At 40.0% G+C, this 20737-nt stretch overlaps 1 protein-coding gene across 16 annotated transcripts in view; it reads left to right on the top strand.

Moving 5' to 3' along the window:
- BLTP1 (bridge-like lipid transfer protein family member 1) overlaps positions 1–20737 on the top strand; it is a 170991-nt gene that overhangs the window by 108432 nt on the left and 41822 nt on the right. For all 16 annotated transcript variants that reach the window (XM_059698107.1, XM_059698112.1, XM_059698108.1 and 13 more), the window contains 9 exons: positions 1245–1489; positions 3293–3398; positions 6469–6566; positions 7665–7850; positions 9056–9224; positions 10949–11160; positions 12546–12744; positions 18647–18706; positions 19847–20073. In XM_059698107.1, coding sequence (XP_059554090.1) covers positions 1245–1489; positions 3293–3398; positions 6469–6566; positions 7665–7850; positions 9056–9224; positions 10949–11160; positions 12546–12744; positions 18647–18706; positions 19847–20073 — 1502 coding nt within the window. The remainder of the gene's footprint in view (positions 1–1244; positions 1490–3292; positions 3399–6468; positions 6567–7664; positions 7851–9055; positions 9225–10948; positions 11161–12545; positions 12745–18646; positions 18707–19846; positions 20074–20737) is intronic.

Below are 20737 nucleotides of genomic sequence, written 5' to 3'. Positions count from 1 at the left end.
TGTTAATCCTCACCCAAGAGTATTTTTTCCATTGATTTTTAGAGAGTGAAAGTGAAGGAGGGAGGGAGGGAAAGAGGGAGAGAGGGAGAGAGGGAGAGAGGGAGAAACATCGATGAGAGCAAAATATTCATCAGCTGCCTCCTGCATGCTCCATGCTCCTGCATGATCCAGCCTGCAACTCCCCTTCCACCATCTTCCCCCGCCGACCTGTGTCCTAACCTGGAATCGAATTGGTGACCTCTTGGTACATGGGACTATGCTCAACCAACTGAACCACACCAACTGGGCTCTATCTTTTATGTCTTAAAGAAATTCTTTTCCTTCCAGGATCATGAAAATATTCTATATTTTTTAGTAAATGTCTTAAAGGTTTACTTTTTATATACTTCTTAATCTATATGGAAATGATTATTATTTTTCTTTAATTTGGTGTCTGGAGTAGTATGCACGACCAGTTATCTCAGCATCATGTATTGACTAATCTGTTTTTCCCCCAGTGGTGTATAATCCAGTTCTGTCATTTATTAAGTATTTATGTATGTGGTATCTATTTCAGAGTTCTCTGTTATGTTTCATTGCCCTATTTGCACCAATATCATATTGATAACCTGGCTTTTCCTTGTTTAGGAGTTGTCTTGGTTTTTTTTGGTTTGTACTCCTTCGTACACATTTTATAATCCATTTGTCAAGTATATATACTTATATATGTAGGGAAAATAGTCTGTTTAATGCTGTTTGAGTGGAGAAAATTAGTAATGTACAGAACACTATCAGTAGACTTGGTTGGAAAGGAGCACATGGGCATATGTTACACAGTACATGTGACAGTCAGTGATAGAGCTTGATTTTAATAAGGCATCTACTACTTCTTAATTCATTTTTCTTGCACCTATTTGTTATAACTCTTCTGTAATAAGGGTGATTTCTTTTTGTCTTCTATGAAACGAAGAATATTTTAAGTGTTTTTCTTGCACCTAACACAATGTTGGGCACCTACTAGGCTTAATAAATAATTTTTGCTGGCTTAATAATACTTACTGACTGACTCTTTATAGTAACCATACATACAGTATATTGAAAAGATAGGAAATACGAGCACATTTAAATATCTTTTCCATATCTTTCAATGTAGGTTTTGGGATATGCATATACTTTTCTTAGGCACCATTTTTGAACAAAGTAAGGAATGAATCGGTGAGTGAGCACCTGAATGAACAAGCAGTAACTTTTCTTCTTTCTTACAGGTGCACAGACCAGGTTTACATTTGAGCTGCCAAATCACAGGTTGCGTTTTACTTCAAAAGTTTCTGCCACAGATATGTCTACTATTCCTCCTTCTGCCAGTCTTAACCTGCCTCCTGTTACTATGTCTGGGAAATACATCATGGAAGAGCATGATAGTTATTCAGATCAGGTGTGGAGTATAGATGAACTGCCTTCAAAACAAGGGTACTTTTTACAGGGAAATTATCTACGTTGTGTGGCAGAAGTAAGTTTACTTTTTAATTTTCTTACTCTGTAATGAGAGGCCTTCAAGTTTTAGGTGTATCAAAATATGTAGTGATCCAAACTTTTAAGACAAATTATTAAACCATTTATTTCTACAGAATTCTCTACTGAATCTGGTATGTGTATGTGTGTGCATGTCCCTCCCTCTATAGGTTAACTGAAGCATGTTTTTTTATTAGTCATCTTTGACCTCATTATTTCTTACATTGGGTTTCACATCCATCTCTGCAATATTTTCATGGTTCATCTAATCTAATAAAATACAAATAAGGTAGTTAACCGTACCTCTGATACGCTTCCCATTGGCTAATCAGGGTGATAGGCAAATTAACTGCCAACCAAGATGGTGGCCGGCAGCCACACACCTGAAGCAAGCAGGAGGCTTGCTTGCTCCAGTGATGGAGGAAGCCAAGGCTCCCTGCCTGCTGTGGCCGGCTCTGAGCTCTGAAAGCAACAGCTCTGAAACTATGTTTCAATTATAGAAGCTAAACAAACCCCAGATACCTGCTTTCAGTCAGCCAGGCCTCAGCGAGCAGGACTGCAACAGTCTTTCAATTATAGAAGCTAAACAAACCCCAGATACCTGCTTTCAGCAGCCGAGGTCTCAGAGCTGGAGCCGGGCCTCAGGGCTAAAGCCGGCTTTCAGCTCCAGTGACAGCTATAGAAGGGAAATAAATCCCAGAATTAAAAAAAAAAAAAAGAAAAAAAAGGAGAGGTTGGGAGCTTCAGTCGCCCGCCAGCCTGAAAACGGCCCTCAGCCCCTCACTCAGACTGGCCAGGCACCCCAGTGGGGACCCCCACCCTGAAGGGGGTGTAGCCAGCCTGAAAACAGCCATCATCCCCTCATCCAGGCTGGCCAGGCACCCAAGCAGGACCCCCACCCTGATCCGGGACACCCTTCAGGGCAAACCAGCTGGCCCCCACCCGAGCACCAGGCCTCTATCCTATATAGTAAAAGGGTAATATGCAAACTGACCCTAACAGCAGAAGACTGGGAATGACTGGTCACTATGACACACACTGGCCACCAGGGGGCAGACGCTCAATGCAGGAGCTGCCCTCTGGTGTTCAGTGCGCTCTCACGGGGTGGAGCTCAGCTCAGCCAAAAGCCAGGCTGATGGCTGCCAGTACAGCGGTGGTGGTGGGAGCCTTTCCTGCCTCCTCAGCAGCGCTAAGGATGTCCAACTGCAGCTTAGGTCTGCTCCCCGCTGGCAAGTGGACATCCCCCGAGGGCTGCCGGGCTGCCAGAGGGATGTCTGATTGCCATCTTGGGCCAAATCCCCCGAGGAGCAGGCCTAAGCCAGCAGTTGGTCATATCCCGAGGGGTCCCAGACTGCGAGAGGGCACAGGATGGGCTGAGGGGACCCCCCCCCCCCAGTGCACAAATTTTTGTGCACTGAGCCTCTAGTTTTGTTATAATGACATTTATTTATGGTTCCAACAATACAACAGTGGCAATAAAAATAAATATTAATATAGATAAAATTTTAATTTTAAAATTATCAGATTACATAATTAAATTATAATTTCCATTCATTTTCAAATGATTTATTCCTATTGGCTACTGTTAACTTATTTCTTTTAACTGAGGGAATGTCCTGTAATAGCCAGGCCAGTAAAGTATTGGAGAATCTGAATATTTTTAACCCTTCTTCAAAGTATTGATTTCAAATAGTATGTAGATAATTGTCCACAGAGTTTGGGATTACTTATGTGAGCAAAAATGTATTTAAAACTAAGTCAGTCAGTAGTGTCAGCCTAATGCTCTAATTTTGTTTGGCAGGTTGGTTCTTTTGAACATAATCTCACAACTGATCTTCTAAACCACTTGGTGTTTGTCCAGAAAGTGTTCATGAAGGAAGTTAATGAAGTGATACAAAAAGTCTCTGGTGAGCTAATATGGCACTTTATAGTACAGAGCATGTAGCAGCAGGTTTTGTTCTCACGGGCTGCATGGCCTATGGGTCCGTGATATGAGCATTGAGCATGTCGTTTGGATATAATTATTGAGTGACTCCCTATAAACAAGGTGTGCCTTTTCTGGCTTTCCAGCCTACAGGTTCTTTTGCTTATTACTTTTCTCGTGTGTAACACATACATTCATGATTTATAAACTTCACAAAGCTTCTTTATGCTTACTTTAAGAAAAGAGAGAGAGAGAGAGAGAGAGAGAGAGAGAGAGAGAGAGAGAGAGAGAGAGAGAGAGAACTTTTTGTATGTCTATTGACCAAACCAATCTTAGTCATTTAGGAACAAAATTTAGATCAATATTAAGATTGCCACCTTATTCTATTCCCGATGGTGACTATATGCTGGCTACATGGTAAATTGTTTATAACAACCCATACATTTTTACTATCTCTCAAGAATAGATTACTATTGAGCTTCTTAATCACAGCTTTACATTTTAATAAGAAATACATGTTTGGTTTTTAAAATGTTCAATTGAATTTTATTTCATAAGATGAAGTATTAAGAGGAATTAGGGTAGAAAACAAGTTGACTCTGTATAATTGTTCTTGAGGCTGAATATTTCCAGTATGAATATAATCATGTCAAAATAATAGCTGGACCACATCTATAAATTTAATTTATAATGAGGTAAAGAACTGTGGAGTTAATGTGACTAACATAATAGTGTTTCCTATATTTCTATAAACTAAAATGATTATGTAGTACATTTTGTAAGAGGTGGAGCATTTGCTTTTAAATTTTAAGAAATTTTTTCAGGCACCAGATAAAACATATTCAAGGTAGTGATAGATCAACACAAGACAAGTAGACTTTTTATGAATAGACTTTTTTTGAGGTAAAATTGACATATAACATTATATTCGTTTCAGAAGTATAACATAATTTGATATTTATAACACTATGAAATGATGACCATAATTAATCTAGTTACTCTTTATCATCATACAAAATTATCATTTTTTTTTCTTATGATGAGAACTTTTAAGATTTACTCTCTTGGAAACTTTCAAATATGCAGTACAATATTATTGACTAAAGTCACCATGCTGTACATTATATCCCCAGGACTTAGTTATTTTATATCTGGAAGTGTGTGCCTTTGCCCTCCTTCACCCATTTTGCCCACTCACCAACTCTCTTCCCCTGTAGCTACAAACCAGTCTGTTTACTGTATTTGTAAGTTGTTGTTTTTTTAGATTCCTCATTTAAGTGATCTGATTGACTTACTTAGCATAATACCTTCAACATCCATCCATATTGTTACAAGTGCAAGAGTTCTTAAAAAACAAAGAAAGCCCATAAAATATTACATTTTTATCTTAAGCAAACAAAAACTGCTCTTTCATCTGTTTTTTTTCTTTAACAGTTTTTTTTTATTGATTTCAGAGAGGAAGAGAGAGGGAGAGAGAGATAGAAACACTGATGATGAGAGAGAATCATTGATTGGCTGCCTCCTGCACACCCCCTACTGGGGATCGAGCCTGCAACCTGGGCATGTGACCTTGACCGGAATTGAACCTGGGACCCTTCAGTACCCAAGTTGATGCTCTATCCACCAAGCCAAACTGGCTAGGGCAATCTGTTTGCTTCTTGGCTCTTTTGATGCACCTATGGTCCTTAATAGGAAAAAACTTCCATCCCATCTGTATGGGATGATGATGAACTCAACATACAAACAGAAAGGTGGACCATTTTAAGATAGGATATTGGAAAAATAAGCATGCAGAGAAGTTCATAAAAGGAAAGACAAGTAGATATAGAAGTTATATATTAAAATATTAGAACGTTATTCCCTGAGTGTACCACATTGCCTGGGCAACAAATGGTCTATTAATAGGAACTTAACCTCCAAGGTGTCCTGTCCTCATTTAAAAAACTTTACACAATAATCTTTGTTGTCACACTCTTTATTGTTAATGTCTATTACCTTATTTTTCATTTCTCCACCTTTATTTTTTCTTTTGCACATCCTATATAATAAAGAGGCAGTATGGAAATTGACTATCACTCCATCATGCTATCATAAGATGGCTGCGCCCACAGCGGAGGCAGGGTTCCCATTACACAAGATGGCGGGCCCACAGCAGAGGCGGGGTTCCAATAATGAGCGATCAGCAGGGACCTAAGGCTGTGTAGCGCAGGGCCGGGGGACCTGAAGCCACACCCCCGGCCCAGAGGGGCTTGACAGGGGACCTCAGGCCGCGCCCCCCACCCGGCGGGCTTGAAGGGGGACCTCAGGCTGTGCCCCCCGCCCTGGCACCAGTCCGGGGGAGTTCAGGCTGCACCCCCCACCCCATCACCTGGCCGGGGGACCTGAGGCCATGCCTTCAGCCTGGTGGGGCTTTATGGGGGACCTCAGGCCATGCCCCCTGCCCCAGGCTGGGGGACCTGAGGTTGTGCCCCCCTCCACCCAGCAGGGCTTGATGGGGGTGGGGCCGGCCGGGTCTGGGTCTCTGGCAATTTTGAGGTGCACACAGGTGGGCGGGGACTTGACTCTGGGTCCTGCAGGAGGAAGATTTTTACTAATTTTATTTCATCTCTGACACTTCTATTATAGAGAAAGGGCAAATAGCAATATTAAAATATTTCCTCTAATTCCCTTTTAATGTGCATGAATTTCATGCACCAGGCCACTAGTCAAACTATAAACAACAAAGTTCACATTTTTGATTGAAGAAATTAGTCCAGTTTACTTTTTTGCCTCAAATACATTTTTTGGCATGTATAATCACATTTGGTTTTATTATTCAGATAATGTTTTAATTTAGTCCTTATAAAATGTGCTTAAGAAGTGTCTATGGAAGTAGCATTATCCCTGGCTTATATACATCTGCCTTAGTTAAAGTAACCTGCTAAAAAGATTGGTTTAATGCTCATTCAAAAGAAAATAAATGTTTTATGTGTTGTTGTTTTTTTAATGCACAAAATAGAAATTTTTCTTTTAAAGAAATTATCCTAATCTCTCTATTTTTTAACCTCTTTTAGGCGGGGAGCAGCCGATTCCTCTCTGGAATGAACACGATGGGACAGCGGATGGAGAGAAGCCTAAGATTCTACTCTATTCCTTAAACTTGCAGTTTAAGGTGACATAGCAATAAGAACATTACTCTTAGAAGGATTTTTCAAATTAATTAATGCCTGCTTTTTATAGAAAATTCATATGAGACATAAATATGCTAGCTAGAGAATAGAAATGAAGTATATCCACTAAAGAAAATGCTTTATGCCGAAGCCGGTTTGGCTCAGTGGATAGAGCGTCGGCCTGTGGACTGAAAGGTCCCAGGTTCGATCCCGGTCAAGGGCATGTACCTTGGTTGCGGGCACATCCCCACTGGGAGATGTGCAGGAGGCAGCTGATCGATGTTTCTCTCTCATCGATGTTTCTAGCTCTCTATCTCTCTCCCTTCCTCTCTGTAAAAAATCAATAAAATATATTTAAAAAAGAAAAAAGAAAAAAAAAGAAAATGCTTTATAATTGTTTGACTGTAATCTAGGGCAGTGGTCGGCAAACTGCGGCTCGCGAGCCACATGCAGCTCTTTAGCCCCTTGAGTATGGCTCTTCCTAAGTCTTAGGAGTACCCTAATTAAGTTAATAACAATGTACCTACCTATATAATTTAAGTTTAAAAAATTTGGCTCTCAAAAGAAATTTCAATCGTCGTACTGTTGATATTTGGCTCTGTTGACTAATGAGTTTGCCGACCACTGATCTAGGGCCTTTTCCTATTTGCATTTTTTCAGTGTGCACATATTTTTGCATTTTAAAGAGCCTTGGATGTCCTTCCATGCAGAACGTTTAGATCAACCAGCAAGAAATATTTTGTGCACTTATTCAATTAGCAGTAATACCTTGATAGAAACCTTCATATTTCCAATATTTAAGACAGTAGTGTTCTTAAAAATAAAATTATTCTTACCAAATACTTATTTAATTATAATGTATTTATAATTAGCCCATGAACAGTCTAGATTTTTAATACAAAATACTGAAATGAAATTTACTAACTAAAGAGAGTCCCTACTAATGAGAAATTAAAGAATGTTGGCTGTTTTATCAGTTTATTAGACATCGTATGTGTGTTTTAAAACATTCCATTTTATTGTATCGAAAGGTTTCATTGGAGTGGGTGGACATTGTTGACTTAAGAGTCCATTTTTCCTTCTAACATTTAATCTGCTAGGGTATTCAAGTCACAGCTACAACTCCATCAATGAGAGCTGTGAGATTTGAAACTGGGTTGATTGAACTGGAACTTTCGAACCGACTTCAAACCAAAGCCTTACCAGGAAGCAGCAGCTACCTGAAACTATTTGGTAAATGCCAAGTGGATTTGAATCTGGCATTAGGACAAATTGTCAAACATCAGGTGAGTGCAGAATGTGTTGACATTAGAACTGTAGCTTTTATATTTTACACATCAATTTCAACTACTTGAAATATCACTATATTTATGAAAATATTTTAAGTTGCTAAAATTTCTGGTTATAAATTCTAATGAAAATTAATTTATAAAGGTCTTTACAATTTTACCATGGTATTTCATTGAGTATTTTGGTGGTATATTGTTATAGTTTAGTGCAAATGCAACCATGTGAAACTTAATCCAGTATCTTCACAAGTATGTGCTTATAATTTCTCTTTATTTTATTAAACATTGTTTTTATTTCAATGCTTTGTGCTAACATTGGTGAGTTCTTAAAATGTTACTAAGTTTTGCCCTAACTGGTTTGGCTCAGTGGATAGAGCCGACGCCTGCGGACTGAAGGGTCAAGGCCATGGACTCGGTTGTGGGCACATTCCCAGTATGGGGCGTGCAGGAGGCAGCTGATCGATGTTTCTCTCTCATCGATGTTTCTAGCTCTCTATCTCTGTTCCTTCCTCTCTGTAAAAAATCAATAAAATATATTTTTTAAAAATGTTACTAAGTTTCTCAGTTGTGCTGTAATATTGGCAAGTTTTGCATACTGAAATGTTAAACATATATGTTGTAAAACATATATATATACATACACAGCAGTAAATCAGACTGTATTTTATAAAAATTAATATTCACAACTCAGAGTTTTTAGTGTTTTGTTTTTATTTTGCTAAAAATTATGTAGATTTTAACCTTTTCCCTTCTGTGATTTGAAGAACTGATTAAATGAATATCAGTCACACTTTCAAAATTGAGTTGCCTATATTAAAGAATATGTGGGAGGAATAAATGAACAAAAATTTCTTGTCATCTTTAGGAAAACAGTTAATTTGTTCAAATAAAAACATTTTGAGAGGAGCGAGGATCTCATTATCATAAAACATTTAATACATTGTTGTTCAGAATATGGACCTCATCCTCAATTTTGTACAAACTTTGTTTGACTTTCCATTTAGTTCTTAAATACCCATTCATATTTTATATTGATTTCAGGTGTTTGTAGTATAGCATAAGGTATATATTATTGGTGCTTGAAATTGAGAAAAATATACTATAGTTGTTTTGGTGCACAATACCATTAATGATGTTAAAACTTTTAGTTTCTTTTATTAAAACACTTTCCATTATTTGATTTTATTGAACTTTTAATTTAGGTTTATGAGGAAGCTGGTTCTGATTTTCATCAAGTTGCCTATTTTAAAACAAGAATTGGATTAAGGAATGCTCTCCGAGAAGAAATCAGTGGCTCTTCAGATAGGGAAGCTGTGCTTATTACCTTGAATAGACCGATCGTGTATGCGCAGCCGGTGGCCTTTGACAGAGGTGAGAGTCAGGCAAGACTTTTTTCTTGGATTTAGAATTGTTGGGGATGACACCAGATAAAAATCACTGTAATTAACCAGTGTAAATCTAAAATGGGAGTATCCCAACAGTTTCTTGCTTATTCCCTTCAGTTTTTAAAGTCATTTTACTTGTTAAAGTTATTTGCTTTCTACATGGATTGTAATGCTGAGTTTTTTAGTTTGGGTAACTAATGTACCCATTTGGTTTGCTAATGTCTTTATTTGCTTATACTCTAAATATTGATTATGTACTGTCTAGAAGTGGAATCTGAATACGGAAAACAGTATCCTGTCCTCCAGTAACTCTCAGCCCTGTGGGAGGAGCTAAGTGGACTCATAGCAGAGTTAGAGATCCATGTTCTAGGACAGCAGTGCTCAACCTGTGGGTCACGACCCCTTTGGGGGTCGAACAACCCTTTCACAGGGGTCGCCTAAGACCATCAGGAAACACATATATAATTACATATTGTTTTTGTGATTAATCACTATGCTTTAATTATGTTCAATTTGTAACAATGAAATTGGGGTTACCACAGCATGAGGAACTGTATTAAAGGGTCGCGGCATTAGGAAAGTTGAGAACCACTGTTATAGGGGGTTAGGGAGTCTCTACCTTCACCTGTGCTGCTTAGAGGAGGCACCAGTTCTTCAGATTCAACTTGGAGTTAAGAGATCACCAAGGAGACAAGAAAACGAAAGCTTGTCTTATTTGCCTTTGCATCCAATGGTCTATAACAGTCCATGGCATATATAGCAGGAACTAAATAAATATTTGCCAAATGAGAGGGAACCTGAATGAGGGAATATGAGTACAGAGGTCTAAGAAAATACAGCAGCAGCTTTCCTAAAAGGAAATAATGGAAATAAGGCTGAGCAGATAGAGTGGGTCTAAATAATGCATATTGGGTAAATATGTTGGAACTGTGTTTTAAAAGTAAGAACCATTTAGCAAGCTGTTTAAGATTTAAATTGGTGGTAGGTGTTATCTGGCGATAAGATCAGTTGGTTGGAAAATTCCTTTTGGTAATGTCATGGATAACATTTTATTTTTCTAGATCCAGTGCCTGTTTATTTCATTTCTCATCTTACCAGCCTCTCGTCAGCTTTCAACAACTCCTTAAAATACTTTCTACTCTGTGTTCCTGACTGACACTTGCTTTTTCTTTTCCTCTGGCCCTTCCTTCTTCATCTCCTCTTTAGGCTCCCTCTATGCACTACATTCAATAAAGATTTTCCTTAGAATTCATTCTTGCTACACACTCAAATGTCTTTGACCCCTTCTCTAAAATTCATCTTTTCAATGTATACTCCTACTATTCTACATCTCTCCTCTAGGAATTTTTAAACATTAGTAGCAGTAAGCTCTGCAGGGTCAGGGACCGTGACTGCTTTCATTTTTTCTTCCATCCCAGTGCCTGGCTCATAACAGGCATTTCACAAACAGTTTGTTGAATGAATGAATGAATGAATGGACCTGGATTGTCTTCTTCCTTCTGCCATTTTTCAATTGTCTGCTTTTTGCTTCTTGGTTTCATTTGTCAAGTTGACTATATCATCTTAGATCCTTTTCAATCTTAATGCTACTATTTTCTGGGAATAATTTTTACTAATTAGTGGGATTTTGCAGCTATTGGGGTTTACTTGCCATATAGCTTTAGTTTTTTTAAAGAAATTTTCTTTCTTCCCTGCCAAAATCACCGAAAGCTGTGCTGTTTTGGCTGAACTATAAGGCTGCCTATGACAACTGGAATGAACAACGAATGGCTTTACATAAGGACATTCACATGGCTACAAAGGAAGTAGTAGATATGCTCCCCGGAATCCAGCAAACCTCTGCCCAGGCCTTCGGGACACTCTTTCTGCAACTCACTGTGAATGATCTGGGGATTTGCCTGCCTATCACAAGTGCTGTACAGGTACGGAACTCAAGTTCTCATCCAACACTAAGAACCAGGCAACTCTACTACCATTTCTAGGTATATAGAGTATCAGAATAGATTTCTTAGGAGAGCAGTTTATAACTTGAGTTTAGTAAACAGCAAGTAAGATCGAACTCCTTCAACCATTACTCATTCATCTACAGTATTAAAGGCGCATCTCATGAAATTTGTGCACTCTGATGTGCCTCAGCATAGTGATGAGATCGATTCCCATCTGATAACTTTTATATATATATGATGAGATCGATTCCCATCTGATAACTTTTATATATATATTTTATTGATTTTTTACAGAGAGAAAGGGAGAGGGATAGAGAGCCAGAAACATCGATGAGAGAGAAACATCGATTAGTTGCCTCCTGTACAAGCCCTACTGGGGATGTGCCCGCAACCAAGGTACATGCCCTTGACCGGAATCGAACCTGGGACCTTTCAGTCCGCAGGCCGACGCTCTATCCACTAAGCCAAACCGGTTAGGGCCCATCTGATAACTCTTAATTTTGACCTTGACCAATAAGCAACAAGAATTTTGTCTATAACTTTTGGGACTAATTCTTTCGGGACTAACACACATTTGCATGCACATGTGCATGAGAGAGAAAAGGTTATGAAACCCTGTCAGACCAAGAAGTTGCAATTAAACAAATACAGAGGCCTTTATTTTACTGTTACAGTTTATCTTAAATAACCTGTAAGCAGCTGTTGAATAAATTTATTTTTTAGTAAACTCTAGGTTGCCCTAGCTGGTTTGGCTCAGTGGATAGAGTGTCGGCCTGTGGACTGAAGGTTCCCATGTTCGATTCTGGTCAAGGGCACATGCTGGGTTGTGGGCTTGATCCCCAATAGGGGGCGTGCAGGAGGCAGCCAATCAATGATTCTCTCTTATCATTGATGTTTCAATCTCTCTCTCCCTCTCTTCCTCTCTGAAACCAATAAAAATATATTAAAAACAAAACAAAACAAAAACTCCGGGTTGAGGATTGACACCATGTGCTATGTTTGTGTCTCAGGAGTTGAATGGTAACCTTTAATCACATGATGTATGGACTCAGGAGGGCCCCACACACCAAGGGTGATGGTCAGAATGCAAAGAACAGACTTTTCCCACACGAAAACAGAAGCTTGAAATAGAAAAGCAGATAATTAGCCTTTTGCAAATTTAGTTTAAAACAAAAAGCACATGGAAATGCATTTCACTTGAGTAATCTGATTTTTAAAGTAGGCATCTTTCTAAGCTACTTTCCAATGAAGCTTTCTGAGTTTCCCCCTTTATGGATTTTTGTTTCCAGGAATCCTATGAGAATTTCCAAATTTAAAAGTTGTCACCTTTTGTCTTGTTTCCTCTTTAACATATTTTGCAGTCCAATCACAGCGGAGACCTGGACACTGGCTCTGCCTTGGTGCTAACCATTGAAAGCACTCTCATCACTGCTTGCTCTTCTGAGTCTCTGGTTAGTAAGGGGCATTTCAAAAACTTCTGCATCCGTTTTGCTGATGGCTTTGAAACATCGTGGGATGACTGGAAGCCAGAAATCCGTGGGGATCTAGTGATGAATGCCTGTGAGTGTCTTTTATTTTCTGTATGAACTTGAGAGTTTCTAAAAATTAAAAGAGAAAACAAAAACAACCTACTGGTATGTCTTCACTTGCCGGGAGCCGGTCCATCCTTGCTGTTTCAAGGGACCTGGCATATATGGCATATGGTTCTTAATATGTTTGCTCACCTTCTTGGCGCTGTGTTTTAACCAAAGTCACCTCTCCGAGAAAGGTTGAATCCCCAGGTAGGGATTTTCCCCTGAAGTTAGGGAGGGAATAAAACCCCTCAACTAAGTGCCAGGCAGGTAATTAATCCCTTTAACTACGAACAATCATGCTTAAACTACATAATCTTTTCTCCCTGGAATGGAGATAAGAAACGCCCTAACCTTTGTAATAGAGATTGATAGGATTGAATCAACTGGTATAAATACAGTTGTAACAAGACAGAAACACTCAGAACTCAGAACACAGAACCAGACAGAGAGACAGAACTCAGAACTCAGAGCTTAGAACAGAATTCAGAAGACAGAACCTACATGGAGCCTGGAGACAGAAGAACTTCGCTGGCGAGAGCATGCCGGAGGATCCTGGACAGGGACTGGCCTCGGAGCCTGGAGGCAAAGCCTGGTGAGAGAACATGGCAAGGGATCCTGGACTGAACCTGACTACAGAGATTGGCAGGAGAACCTGACTGGAACTTGGACGCTGAACCTGACTGGAGAGCCTGGACAGAACCTGGCTGGAGAACCTAGCGAGGGAACATGGTTACAGAACCTCGCTGGAAATCCGAAGCAGAACCTCTCTGGAGATCCGGGCTAGAGATCCTGGCTAGGTTGCTGATCAACTGAATGCTGTCTCCGTGTCATTCCTTCTTCGCCGACTCCGTCCACACCTTTGGGGACCCCTGGACCCGCTGGGGTTGGACCCCGGCATATGGCACCCGAACAGGGACCCCTAGGTAAGCGCCCCACACTCGGGATGGATCGGACTCCACCGTAGGAATAGGGTGGATAGTCTTCGCCGAATCCGTCCACACCTTTGGGAACCCCTGGAACAGGATTCCCTTAGGTAAGCCCCCCCCATTGAGAACCCCACACTCGGGACGGATAGGACTCCACCAGGGTGCTACAGACCCCCCTATAGAGGATAAGTAGGGTAAGAAGGTGGATAGTACAGAACTTAGATTGAGAAGATGTGCCATACTGAGTCCAAAGAAAGAAGACTCTGTATTGATTCTTAGATTGAGAAGATGTGCCATACTGAGTCCAAAGAAAGAAGACTCTGTATTGATCTTTAGATTAAGAAGATGTGCCATACTGAGTCTAAAGAAAAAAGACTCCGTATTGATCTTTTAACATATATGCTTGTTAGCAGAGGAATTAAGGTTACTCCCAGTCAGACAGAACATTTTATACAAGAAATACGTCCATGCTTTTCTGAGGAAGGAAAGGTGCCGGAAAGGTAAATGTAGAGGCATGGGAGAAGGTAGGCCCAAGGAGCCTTATCCTTAACCCCACTGCAGCCTTTCCACCCCGGGAAAGTGCAGGATTGGCAAGCTCTCCCTGGGGTGATAGATCAGGACTCAGGTAATAGCAGAAAGCGCCAATCCTACTCTTAAAATGGATACAAGAGAGCGTTTCAGGTTTTTCTTTTTAATGCTTGCTTTTAAAAAATAAAAAAGGGGGAATTTGCCGGGAGCCGGTCCATCCTTGCTGTTTCAAGGGACCTGGCATATATGGCATATGGTTCTTAATATGTTTGCTCACCTTCTTGGCGCTGTGTTTTAACCAAAGTCACCTCTCCGAGAAAGGTTGAATCCCCAGGTAGGGATTTTCCCCTGAAGTTAGGGAGGGAATAAAACCCCTCAACTAAGTGCCAGGCGGGTAATTAATCCCTTTAACTACGAACAATCATGCTTAAACTACATAATCTTTTCTCCCTGGAATGGAGATAAGAAACGCCCTAACCTTTGTAATAGAGATTGATAGGATTGAATCAACTGGTATAAATACAGTTGTAACAAGACAGAAACACTCAGAACTCAGAACACAGAACCAGACAGAGAGACAGAACTCAGAACTCAGAGCTTAGAACAGAATTCAGAAGACAGAACCTACATGGAGCCTGGAGACAGAAGAACTTCGCTGGCGAGAGCATGCCGGAGGATCCTGGACAGGGACTGGCCTCGGAGCCTGGAGGCAAAGCCTGGTGAGAGAACATGGCAAGGGATCCTGGACTGAACCTGACTACAGAGATTGGCAGGAGAACCTGACTGGAACTTGGACACTGAACCTGACTGGAGAGCCTGGACAGAACCTGGCTGGAGAACCTAGCGAGGGAACATGGTTACAGAACCTCGCTGGAAATCCGAAGCAGAACCTCTCTGGAGATCCGGGCTAGAGATCCTGGCTAGGTTGCTGATCAACTGAATGCTGTCTCCGTGTCATTCCTTCTTCGCCGACTCCGTCCACACCTTTGGGGACCCCTGGACCCGCTGGGGTTGGACCCCGGCATTCACTTATGAAAGTAAAGGATGTTCAGATATAGGAATATTATTGGACTTTGTAAAATGAGGGCTACTTCTATTTTTAAAAGATTGGAACATTTTTGTGAAAAACTACAACTTTCAGCAGTGTTGGTGAATAAACCAGGTAGCCATTCTAGTTGATGGTTTAGCATTCGAAGGTTTGCTCACTCCCTGATTTTTTCTATAATTGACTCATAAATGACCAGATAAAGCACCTTTCTTCTGTGGAGATCTTGAAAGAAAGTATAAAATCCAGTTCATCATGTAACAGAACAGTTGCAGATAACTAGGAGCAAGAAGACTGTCTTGATTAATGCCGACCTGAATATGTCCACACATCCAGATTTGTGGGATACAGAGCATAAATGGTGTGATTCCTTCGATTGCATAACCTTCAAGGTTGGGAATAACTAAAGCTATGTGTATATGCTATTTTGAAGGTTAGGGGTTTATTTTATCCATTTTAATATTTTAAATATTATAACCATCTTAAAGCATCATTAATCTGAATAAAGAAGGTAAATTATATTTGAAGAATGAAAGGTTGTGAACTAAAACTCCCCAGCCAATCTTGTAAATCAAAATTAATGCTTGATTATTTCTCAGAAGGTGATATGCCATTGTTTATGCAGTTTTCCCCCTCTGCAGTGGAAGAAAATCTTCTGTCCAGTTCTGTTTTTTTTTTAGTTTATGACTTTGTAGTTTTTACTAATAGTAAGTATACTTACATAAACTAACATAATTTTTTTTTTTTTTTAAAGAGTTGAGTATAGGGAAGAGAAATAAGAACAGTAGGAGTATGCTATTAAGTGGTTCTCAACCTTCCTAATACTGCAACCCTTTAATACAGTTCCTCATGTTGTGGTGACCCCCAACCATAAAATTATTTTCTTTGCTACTTCATAACTGTAATTTTGCTTCTGTTATGAATCGTAATGTAAATAAATATCTGATATGCTATATGTGTTTTCCGATGGTCGCGACCCACAGGTTGAGAACTGCTGCCTTAGGATATCTTCTTTTAAAAAAATTTTTTTTATTGATTTCAGAGGGAGAGAGAGAGAGAGAGAGAGAGAGAGAGAGAAAAACATCAGTGATCAGGGAGAATCATTGATTGGCTGCCTCCTGCACGCCCGCTACTGAGGATCAAGCCCAAAACCTGGGCATGTTCCCTGACCTGTATTGAATCATGACTTCCTGGTTCATAGGTCGATACTCAACCACTGAGCCATGCTGGTTGGGCAGCTTTACAGATCATTTTAAAATTCTGCCCTGGACCGGTTTGGCTCAGTGGATAGAGTGTTGGCCTGGGGACTGAAGGGTCCCGAGTTCGATTCCGGTCAAGGGCCTATACCTTGGTTGTGGGCATATCCCCAGTGGGCAGTGTGCAGGAGGCAGCTCATCGTTGTTTCTCTCTCATCGATGTTTCTGGCTCTCTATCCCTCTCCCTTTCTCTCTGTAAAAAATCAATAAAATATATTTAAAAAAAAATAAAATTCTGCCCTGGAAAAAAAAAGATCCAATTAATTTCTTCTCTAGGTGATAATGTTTTTTGTTGTTTTTTTTCTGTGGGGTGGGCGGGGGGGAGAATGTAATAAAATTAGAATGGCCAATCTAATTTTTAGAATGTACGAAGAGTTCAAAGGACCATGTAAGTAGATAGTAAAGGTTAGACTCTTTTCATTAACATGAACTTAGAAAATTACATAAATCATGAAGTTTGAAAGACTGCAAGCTCTCTGTTAACACCTGGGTAGCATTCGCTCATGAGAGTTGAAATTGTCATTTTGGGTTGAGAATAGTGGTTGGTCCAACCTGGCACTTTGTCTCTGCCACAAAGACCACAAGAACCCTGGGTAAGAGCCTAGTTGGTTTCCTGCTCTTCACTTTCAGGATTCAGATCTGCTCCTAAACATCTTCATATTCCATATTAATTCATCATGGCTCTGTATTCTATAAATTTAAATAATCTTTTTTTAAAACTTAATTTTAAAGATTCTCTCCATTTCTTGGAAGTGGAAATTTCTAAAGTTTTTTTTACTCCTCCCCCTTTTTTAAATCCTCACCTGAGGGTATTTTTTTTTCCCATTGATTTTTAGAGAGTGGAAGGGAGGTAAGGAGGGGGGGAGAGAGAGAAACATTGATGGGAGAGAGACACATTGATTGGTTGCCTCCTACATGTGCCCTGACCTGGGATGGGAACAAACCTGCAACCAAGGTGTGTGCCTTTGACTGGGAATTGAACCCACAATCCTTGGGTCTGAGGACTGATGCTCTAACCATTGAGCTGCTGACCCCCCCCCTTTTTTTTACTTACTAGTTTTTGCTTTCACTTGGCCTCTTATGTTAGTCAAATTTTAAAGGGTTTCCTTTTCATTCTGGCATTCTTAGATTTGAAAGGGTAATCTAGGTTTCTTTTGCTCTGAATTATGACCTTGACTATAAAGGTGCATTGGGTGATCTTTTACCCCGAAACAAGATCTAATTATTTCTTGTTTTATAATTATGTGTGAGGCACAGGTCCATATAGTTGAAAAATGTAATTTAGATTTTAAAGTCCTTGGCACTATCTTAAAAATGAAAACTACATAATAAAAAAATTGTCACTTAACAAATAGACCCTTTCTCCCAAAATAAGTTTTCTTACAACTCAGATTTGGGTAACATTTGAATACCAGTTTAAATTACAGAGTGAATCTCAAAAGACATTTCATTTAAAATGGATGTATATACTGTTAGGTTTAGATTGAAATTTGGTTTCCATTAAGGCTTACTGTAAAATGATTTTGATTCTGTCTTTAGACTTTACTTTGTTTAAAAGTTGTTTCAAGGATGGTATGTCCCTTACTGTTTAAAATTGTTGATTTAGTTAACCTCATTTTTGAAGCTGACATTATCAATTAACACTAAGTAGTAGTAAATGTTTCAGAGTTCAAGTCAGATATGTTCCAGGGTAGGTCTATTACCTTATGAGTTTGACATCATAAGGAAAAGACAAGACTGATAAATTATGTCTGTGACCTAAAGTAACCTTAGTTGTCATTTTTAAAACCATTTGCATTCTTAAAGTGCCATTCACTCCTGATGGCACAGATTGTCATAGCACCCAGAAACTAGAGCATCCGAGTCTGCCAGGTGTTGTCACTCAGATAAGGAAATCACACACAACTGCAGCTGAGTTCTTAAAATTATAGAATAAAATACTTTGAGATATGAAGTAGATACTACACGTCATTTGAGGCAGCCTTTTCATTCTACAGATTAGAAATGGAAACCTAGGGAAGCCGGTGATTCTGTTCATATGTAGGTGATGCTCTTTGGGTGAAAAATTGCAATACGAAATTTTATCACAAACTTAATTTCGTTGCAAACCATTTTGGGGTGCTCTTTGTGCAGGTGTGGTTCCTGATGGCACCTATGAAGTGTGTTCCCGGACTACAGGACAGGCAGCTGCTGGTAGGTTCATATTTGGAATTACTTTTACTACATGTGTCAGGGAGAATCCTGCCTTTATCTGTATGTACTTTCAGCCTTTATATTAATAGTGAGAGTATCTTTTAACCAAACTTATTCTGGTCAAGGGGACACTTTGGAGAAAGAGGGAACCAAAAACCCTGGGAAACCAGATAGGAGGTAATTACAGAAGGAATTAGCTGTCTTAACTAAGATGATAGCATGTATAAATTTTTATTATTTAGCTTGGTAAGCTAAAGGGAGATATCTATTGAAGTGCTCTTAACTGTTGAGAGGTTGGGAGCTGTTGAGGTCAGTAGATTTCTTTCCTTCCTTACTGTTCCTCTTGTCCTCCCCAAGCCTAGCCTCAGTGCTCATCCTGAGTGATTGTCCTAGAGAGCAGCAAGGCGATGGGCCCCACTGACAGAGGACTGACAGGTCAGGACATTTCCAGAGTAATGTTAGAGAAGGAAAGGGGATGACTGAGGTGAACATACGTGTGGAGAGAAATGTCACACTAAGGTCTTTGTTAGGGCTGTTGTTTGTAAGTGTCAACAAGCCACTCAAGCTAACTTAACCCAAAGGGGGACCAATTAGCAGGATATTTGCAGACCGTAGTTAAACTTGGGACTGGCTGTCTGGTGAAGAGAAGGAGCCAGATCAGTTGAGGGACGCTGGGAACAAGATCCATGTCAGCAGGACTCCAGCTCTCGTCTTCTCCACGGGCACTTTGTTTTCTCACTGAGGACCCTTCTGATGTGGCGGGAAGCGAGGCTGCTTGGCAGCTCAGGAGCCGGGGCCCTCATCACCAGGGAAGACCAGTCTCACTAATCTGGGGGAGGGTTCTTATTTTTCCAACACTGACCCTCACCCAGTCTAATCATCTAATTAATTCTGGCTTCTGAGGGAGGGCCATGCCAGTTCTCACTCTAGCCTGTGAAGTGGAGAGGGGGAATCCACAGTCCCCAGGAGCGGGTGCTGCACCAAGGAGACATATGCACACTGGACGGTTGGGGACTCAGTGCCATGGGCCGTGTTCTGACAGACATTGGTGTTACATAGGCCATCATCCACTTTATTCCTGAAATATTTAAATAGCTACACTCAAGACTGCCCAGAAATGTCACTTCTGTATTCCCACAGAGAGCAGTAGTGCTGGGACCTGGACACTGAATGTGCTGTGGAAAATGTGTGGCATCGATGTGCATATGGACCCGAACATTGGCAAAAGGCTGAACGCTCTGGGCAACACTCTGACCACACTGACTGGGGAGGAGGTCATAGACGACATGGCTGATCTGAACTCCATGAACATCGGTGACCTGTCGGACGAGGACGAAGTGGACACTATGTCTCCCACTGTCCACACTGTACGTACACTCACTGTGGGATGTTTCCCAACTGGCTCTTACCTTGAGATGGGCTATTACTAACTCAGTGTTACTTATTATATTGTGATTGCTAATTGTGCAGGAAGGAAGGGACTGGTGGTTCCTGTGTCTACATTTAATAACATTGTTTTTAATGTCATAATAATGTCTTTTAATTGATTCCTTGTTCCATAATAATGTCTGTCAACCAACTTGTGCCTTAACCAACAGGTGACATACTAACATTAAAAGTGCAGCGGATCCGTAGTGACAGAATGTAAATTAGTGGTTTCTTCAAGCTGGGAGCCTCAGGGGGCTCCTGAGGGGACTGGAAGAGACTGCTGATGGTTACAAGGTTCCGTATGGGGGTAGTGAAAATATTCTGATAGATTGTGGTGATGAGCATAACTTTGTAAATATGCTAAACACCACTGAATTGTACAATTGAAATGGGTGTATTTTATGCATGTAAATGATAGCTAACTAAAGATGTTAAAAAATGAAGCTCAAAAGCAAAGTATATACATGCACACAAAATATATATAACTAGAAATATGTATTTCTATCTCTACTGTACATTTTATAGTATCAAATTATTTGATAGTTAAAAAGAAAGTCTGCTTTCATTCTGGTATTGATTAAAATATTTTTCAACTATCTTTTA

This window comes from Myotis daubentonii, chromosome 5 (assembly GCF_963259705.1).
Source record: "Myotis daubentonii chromosome 5, mMyoDau2.1, whole genome shotgun sequence".
NCBI lineage: Eukaryota > Metazoa > Chordata > Mammalia > Chiroptera > Vespertilionidae > Myotis > Myotis daubentonii.
The sequence above is the reverse complement of the archived record's forward strand: the minus strand, read 5'-3'. Positions and strand labels throughout refer to the sequence as shown.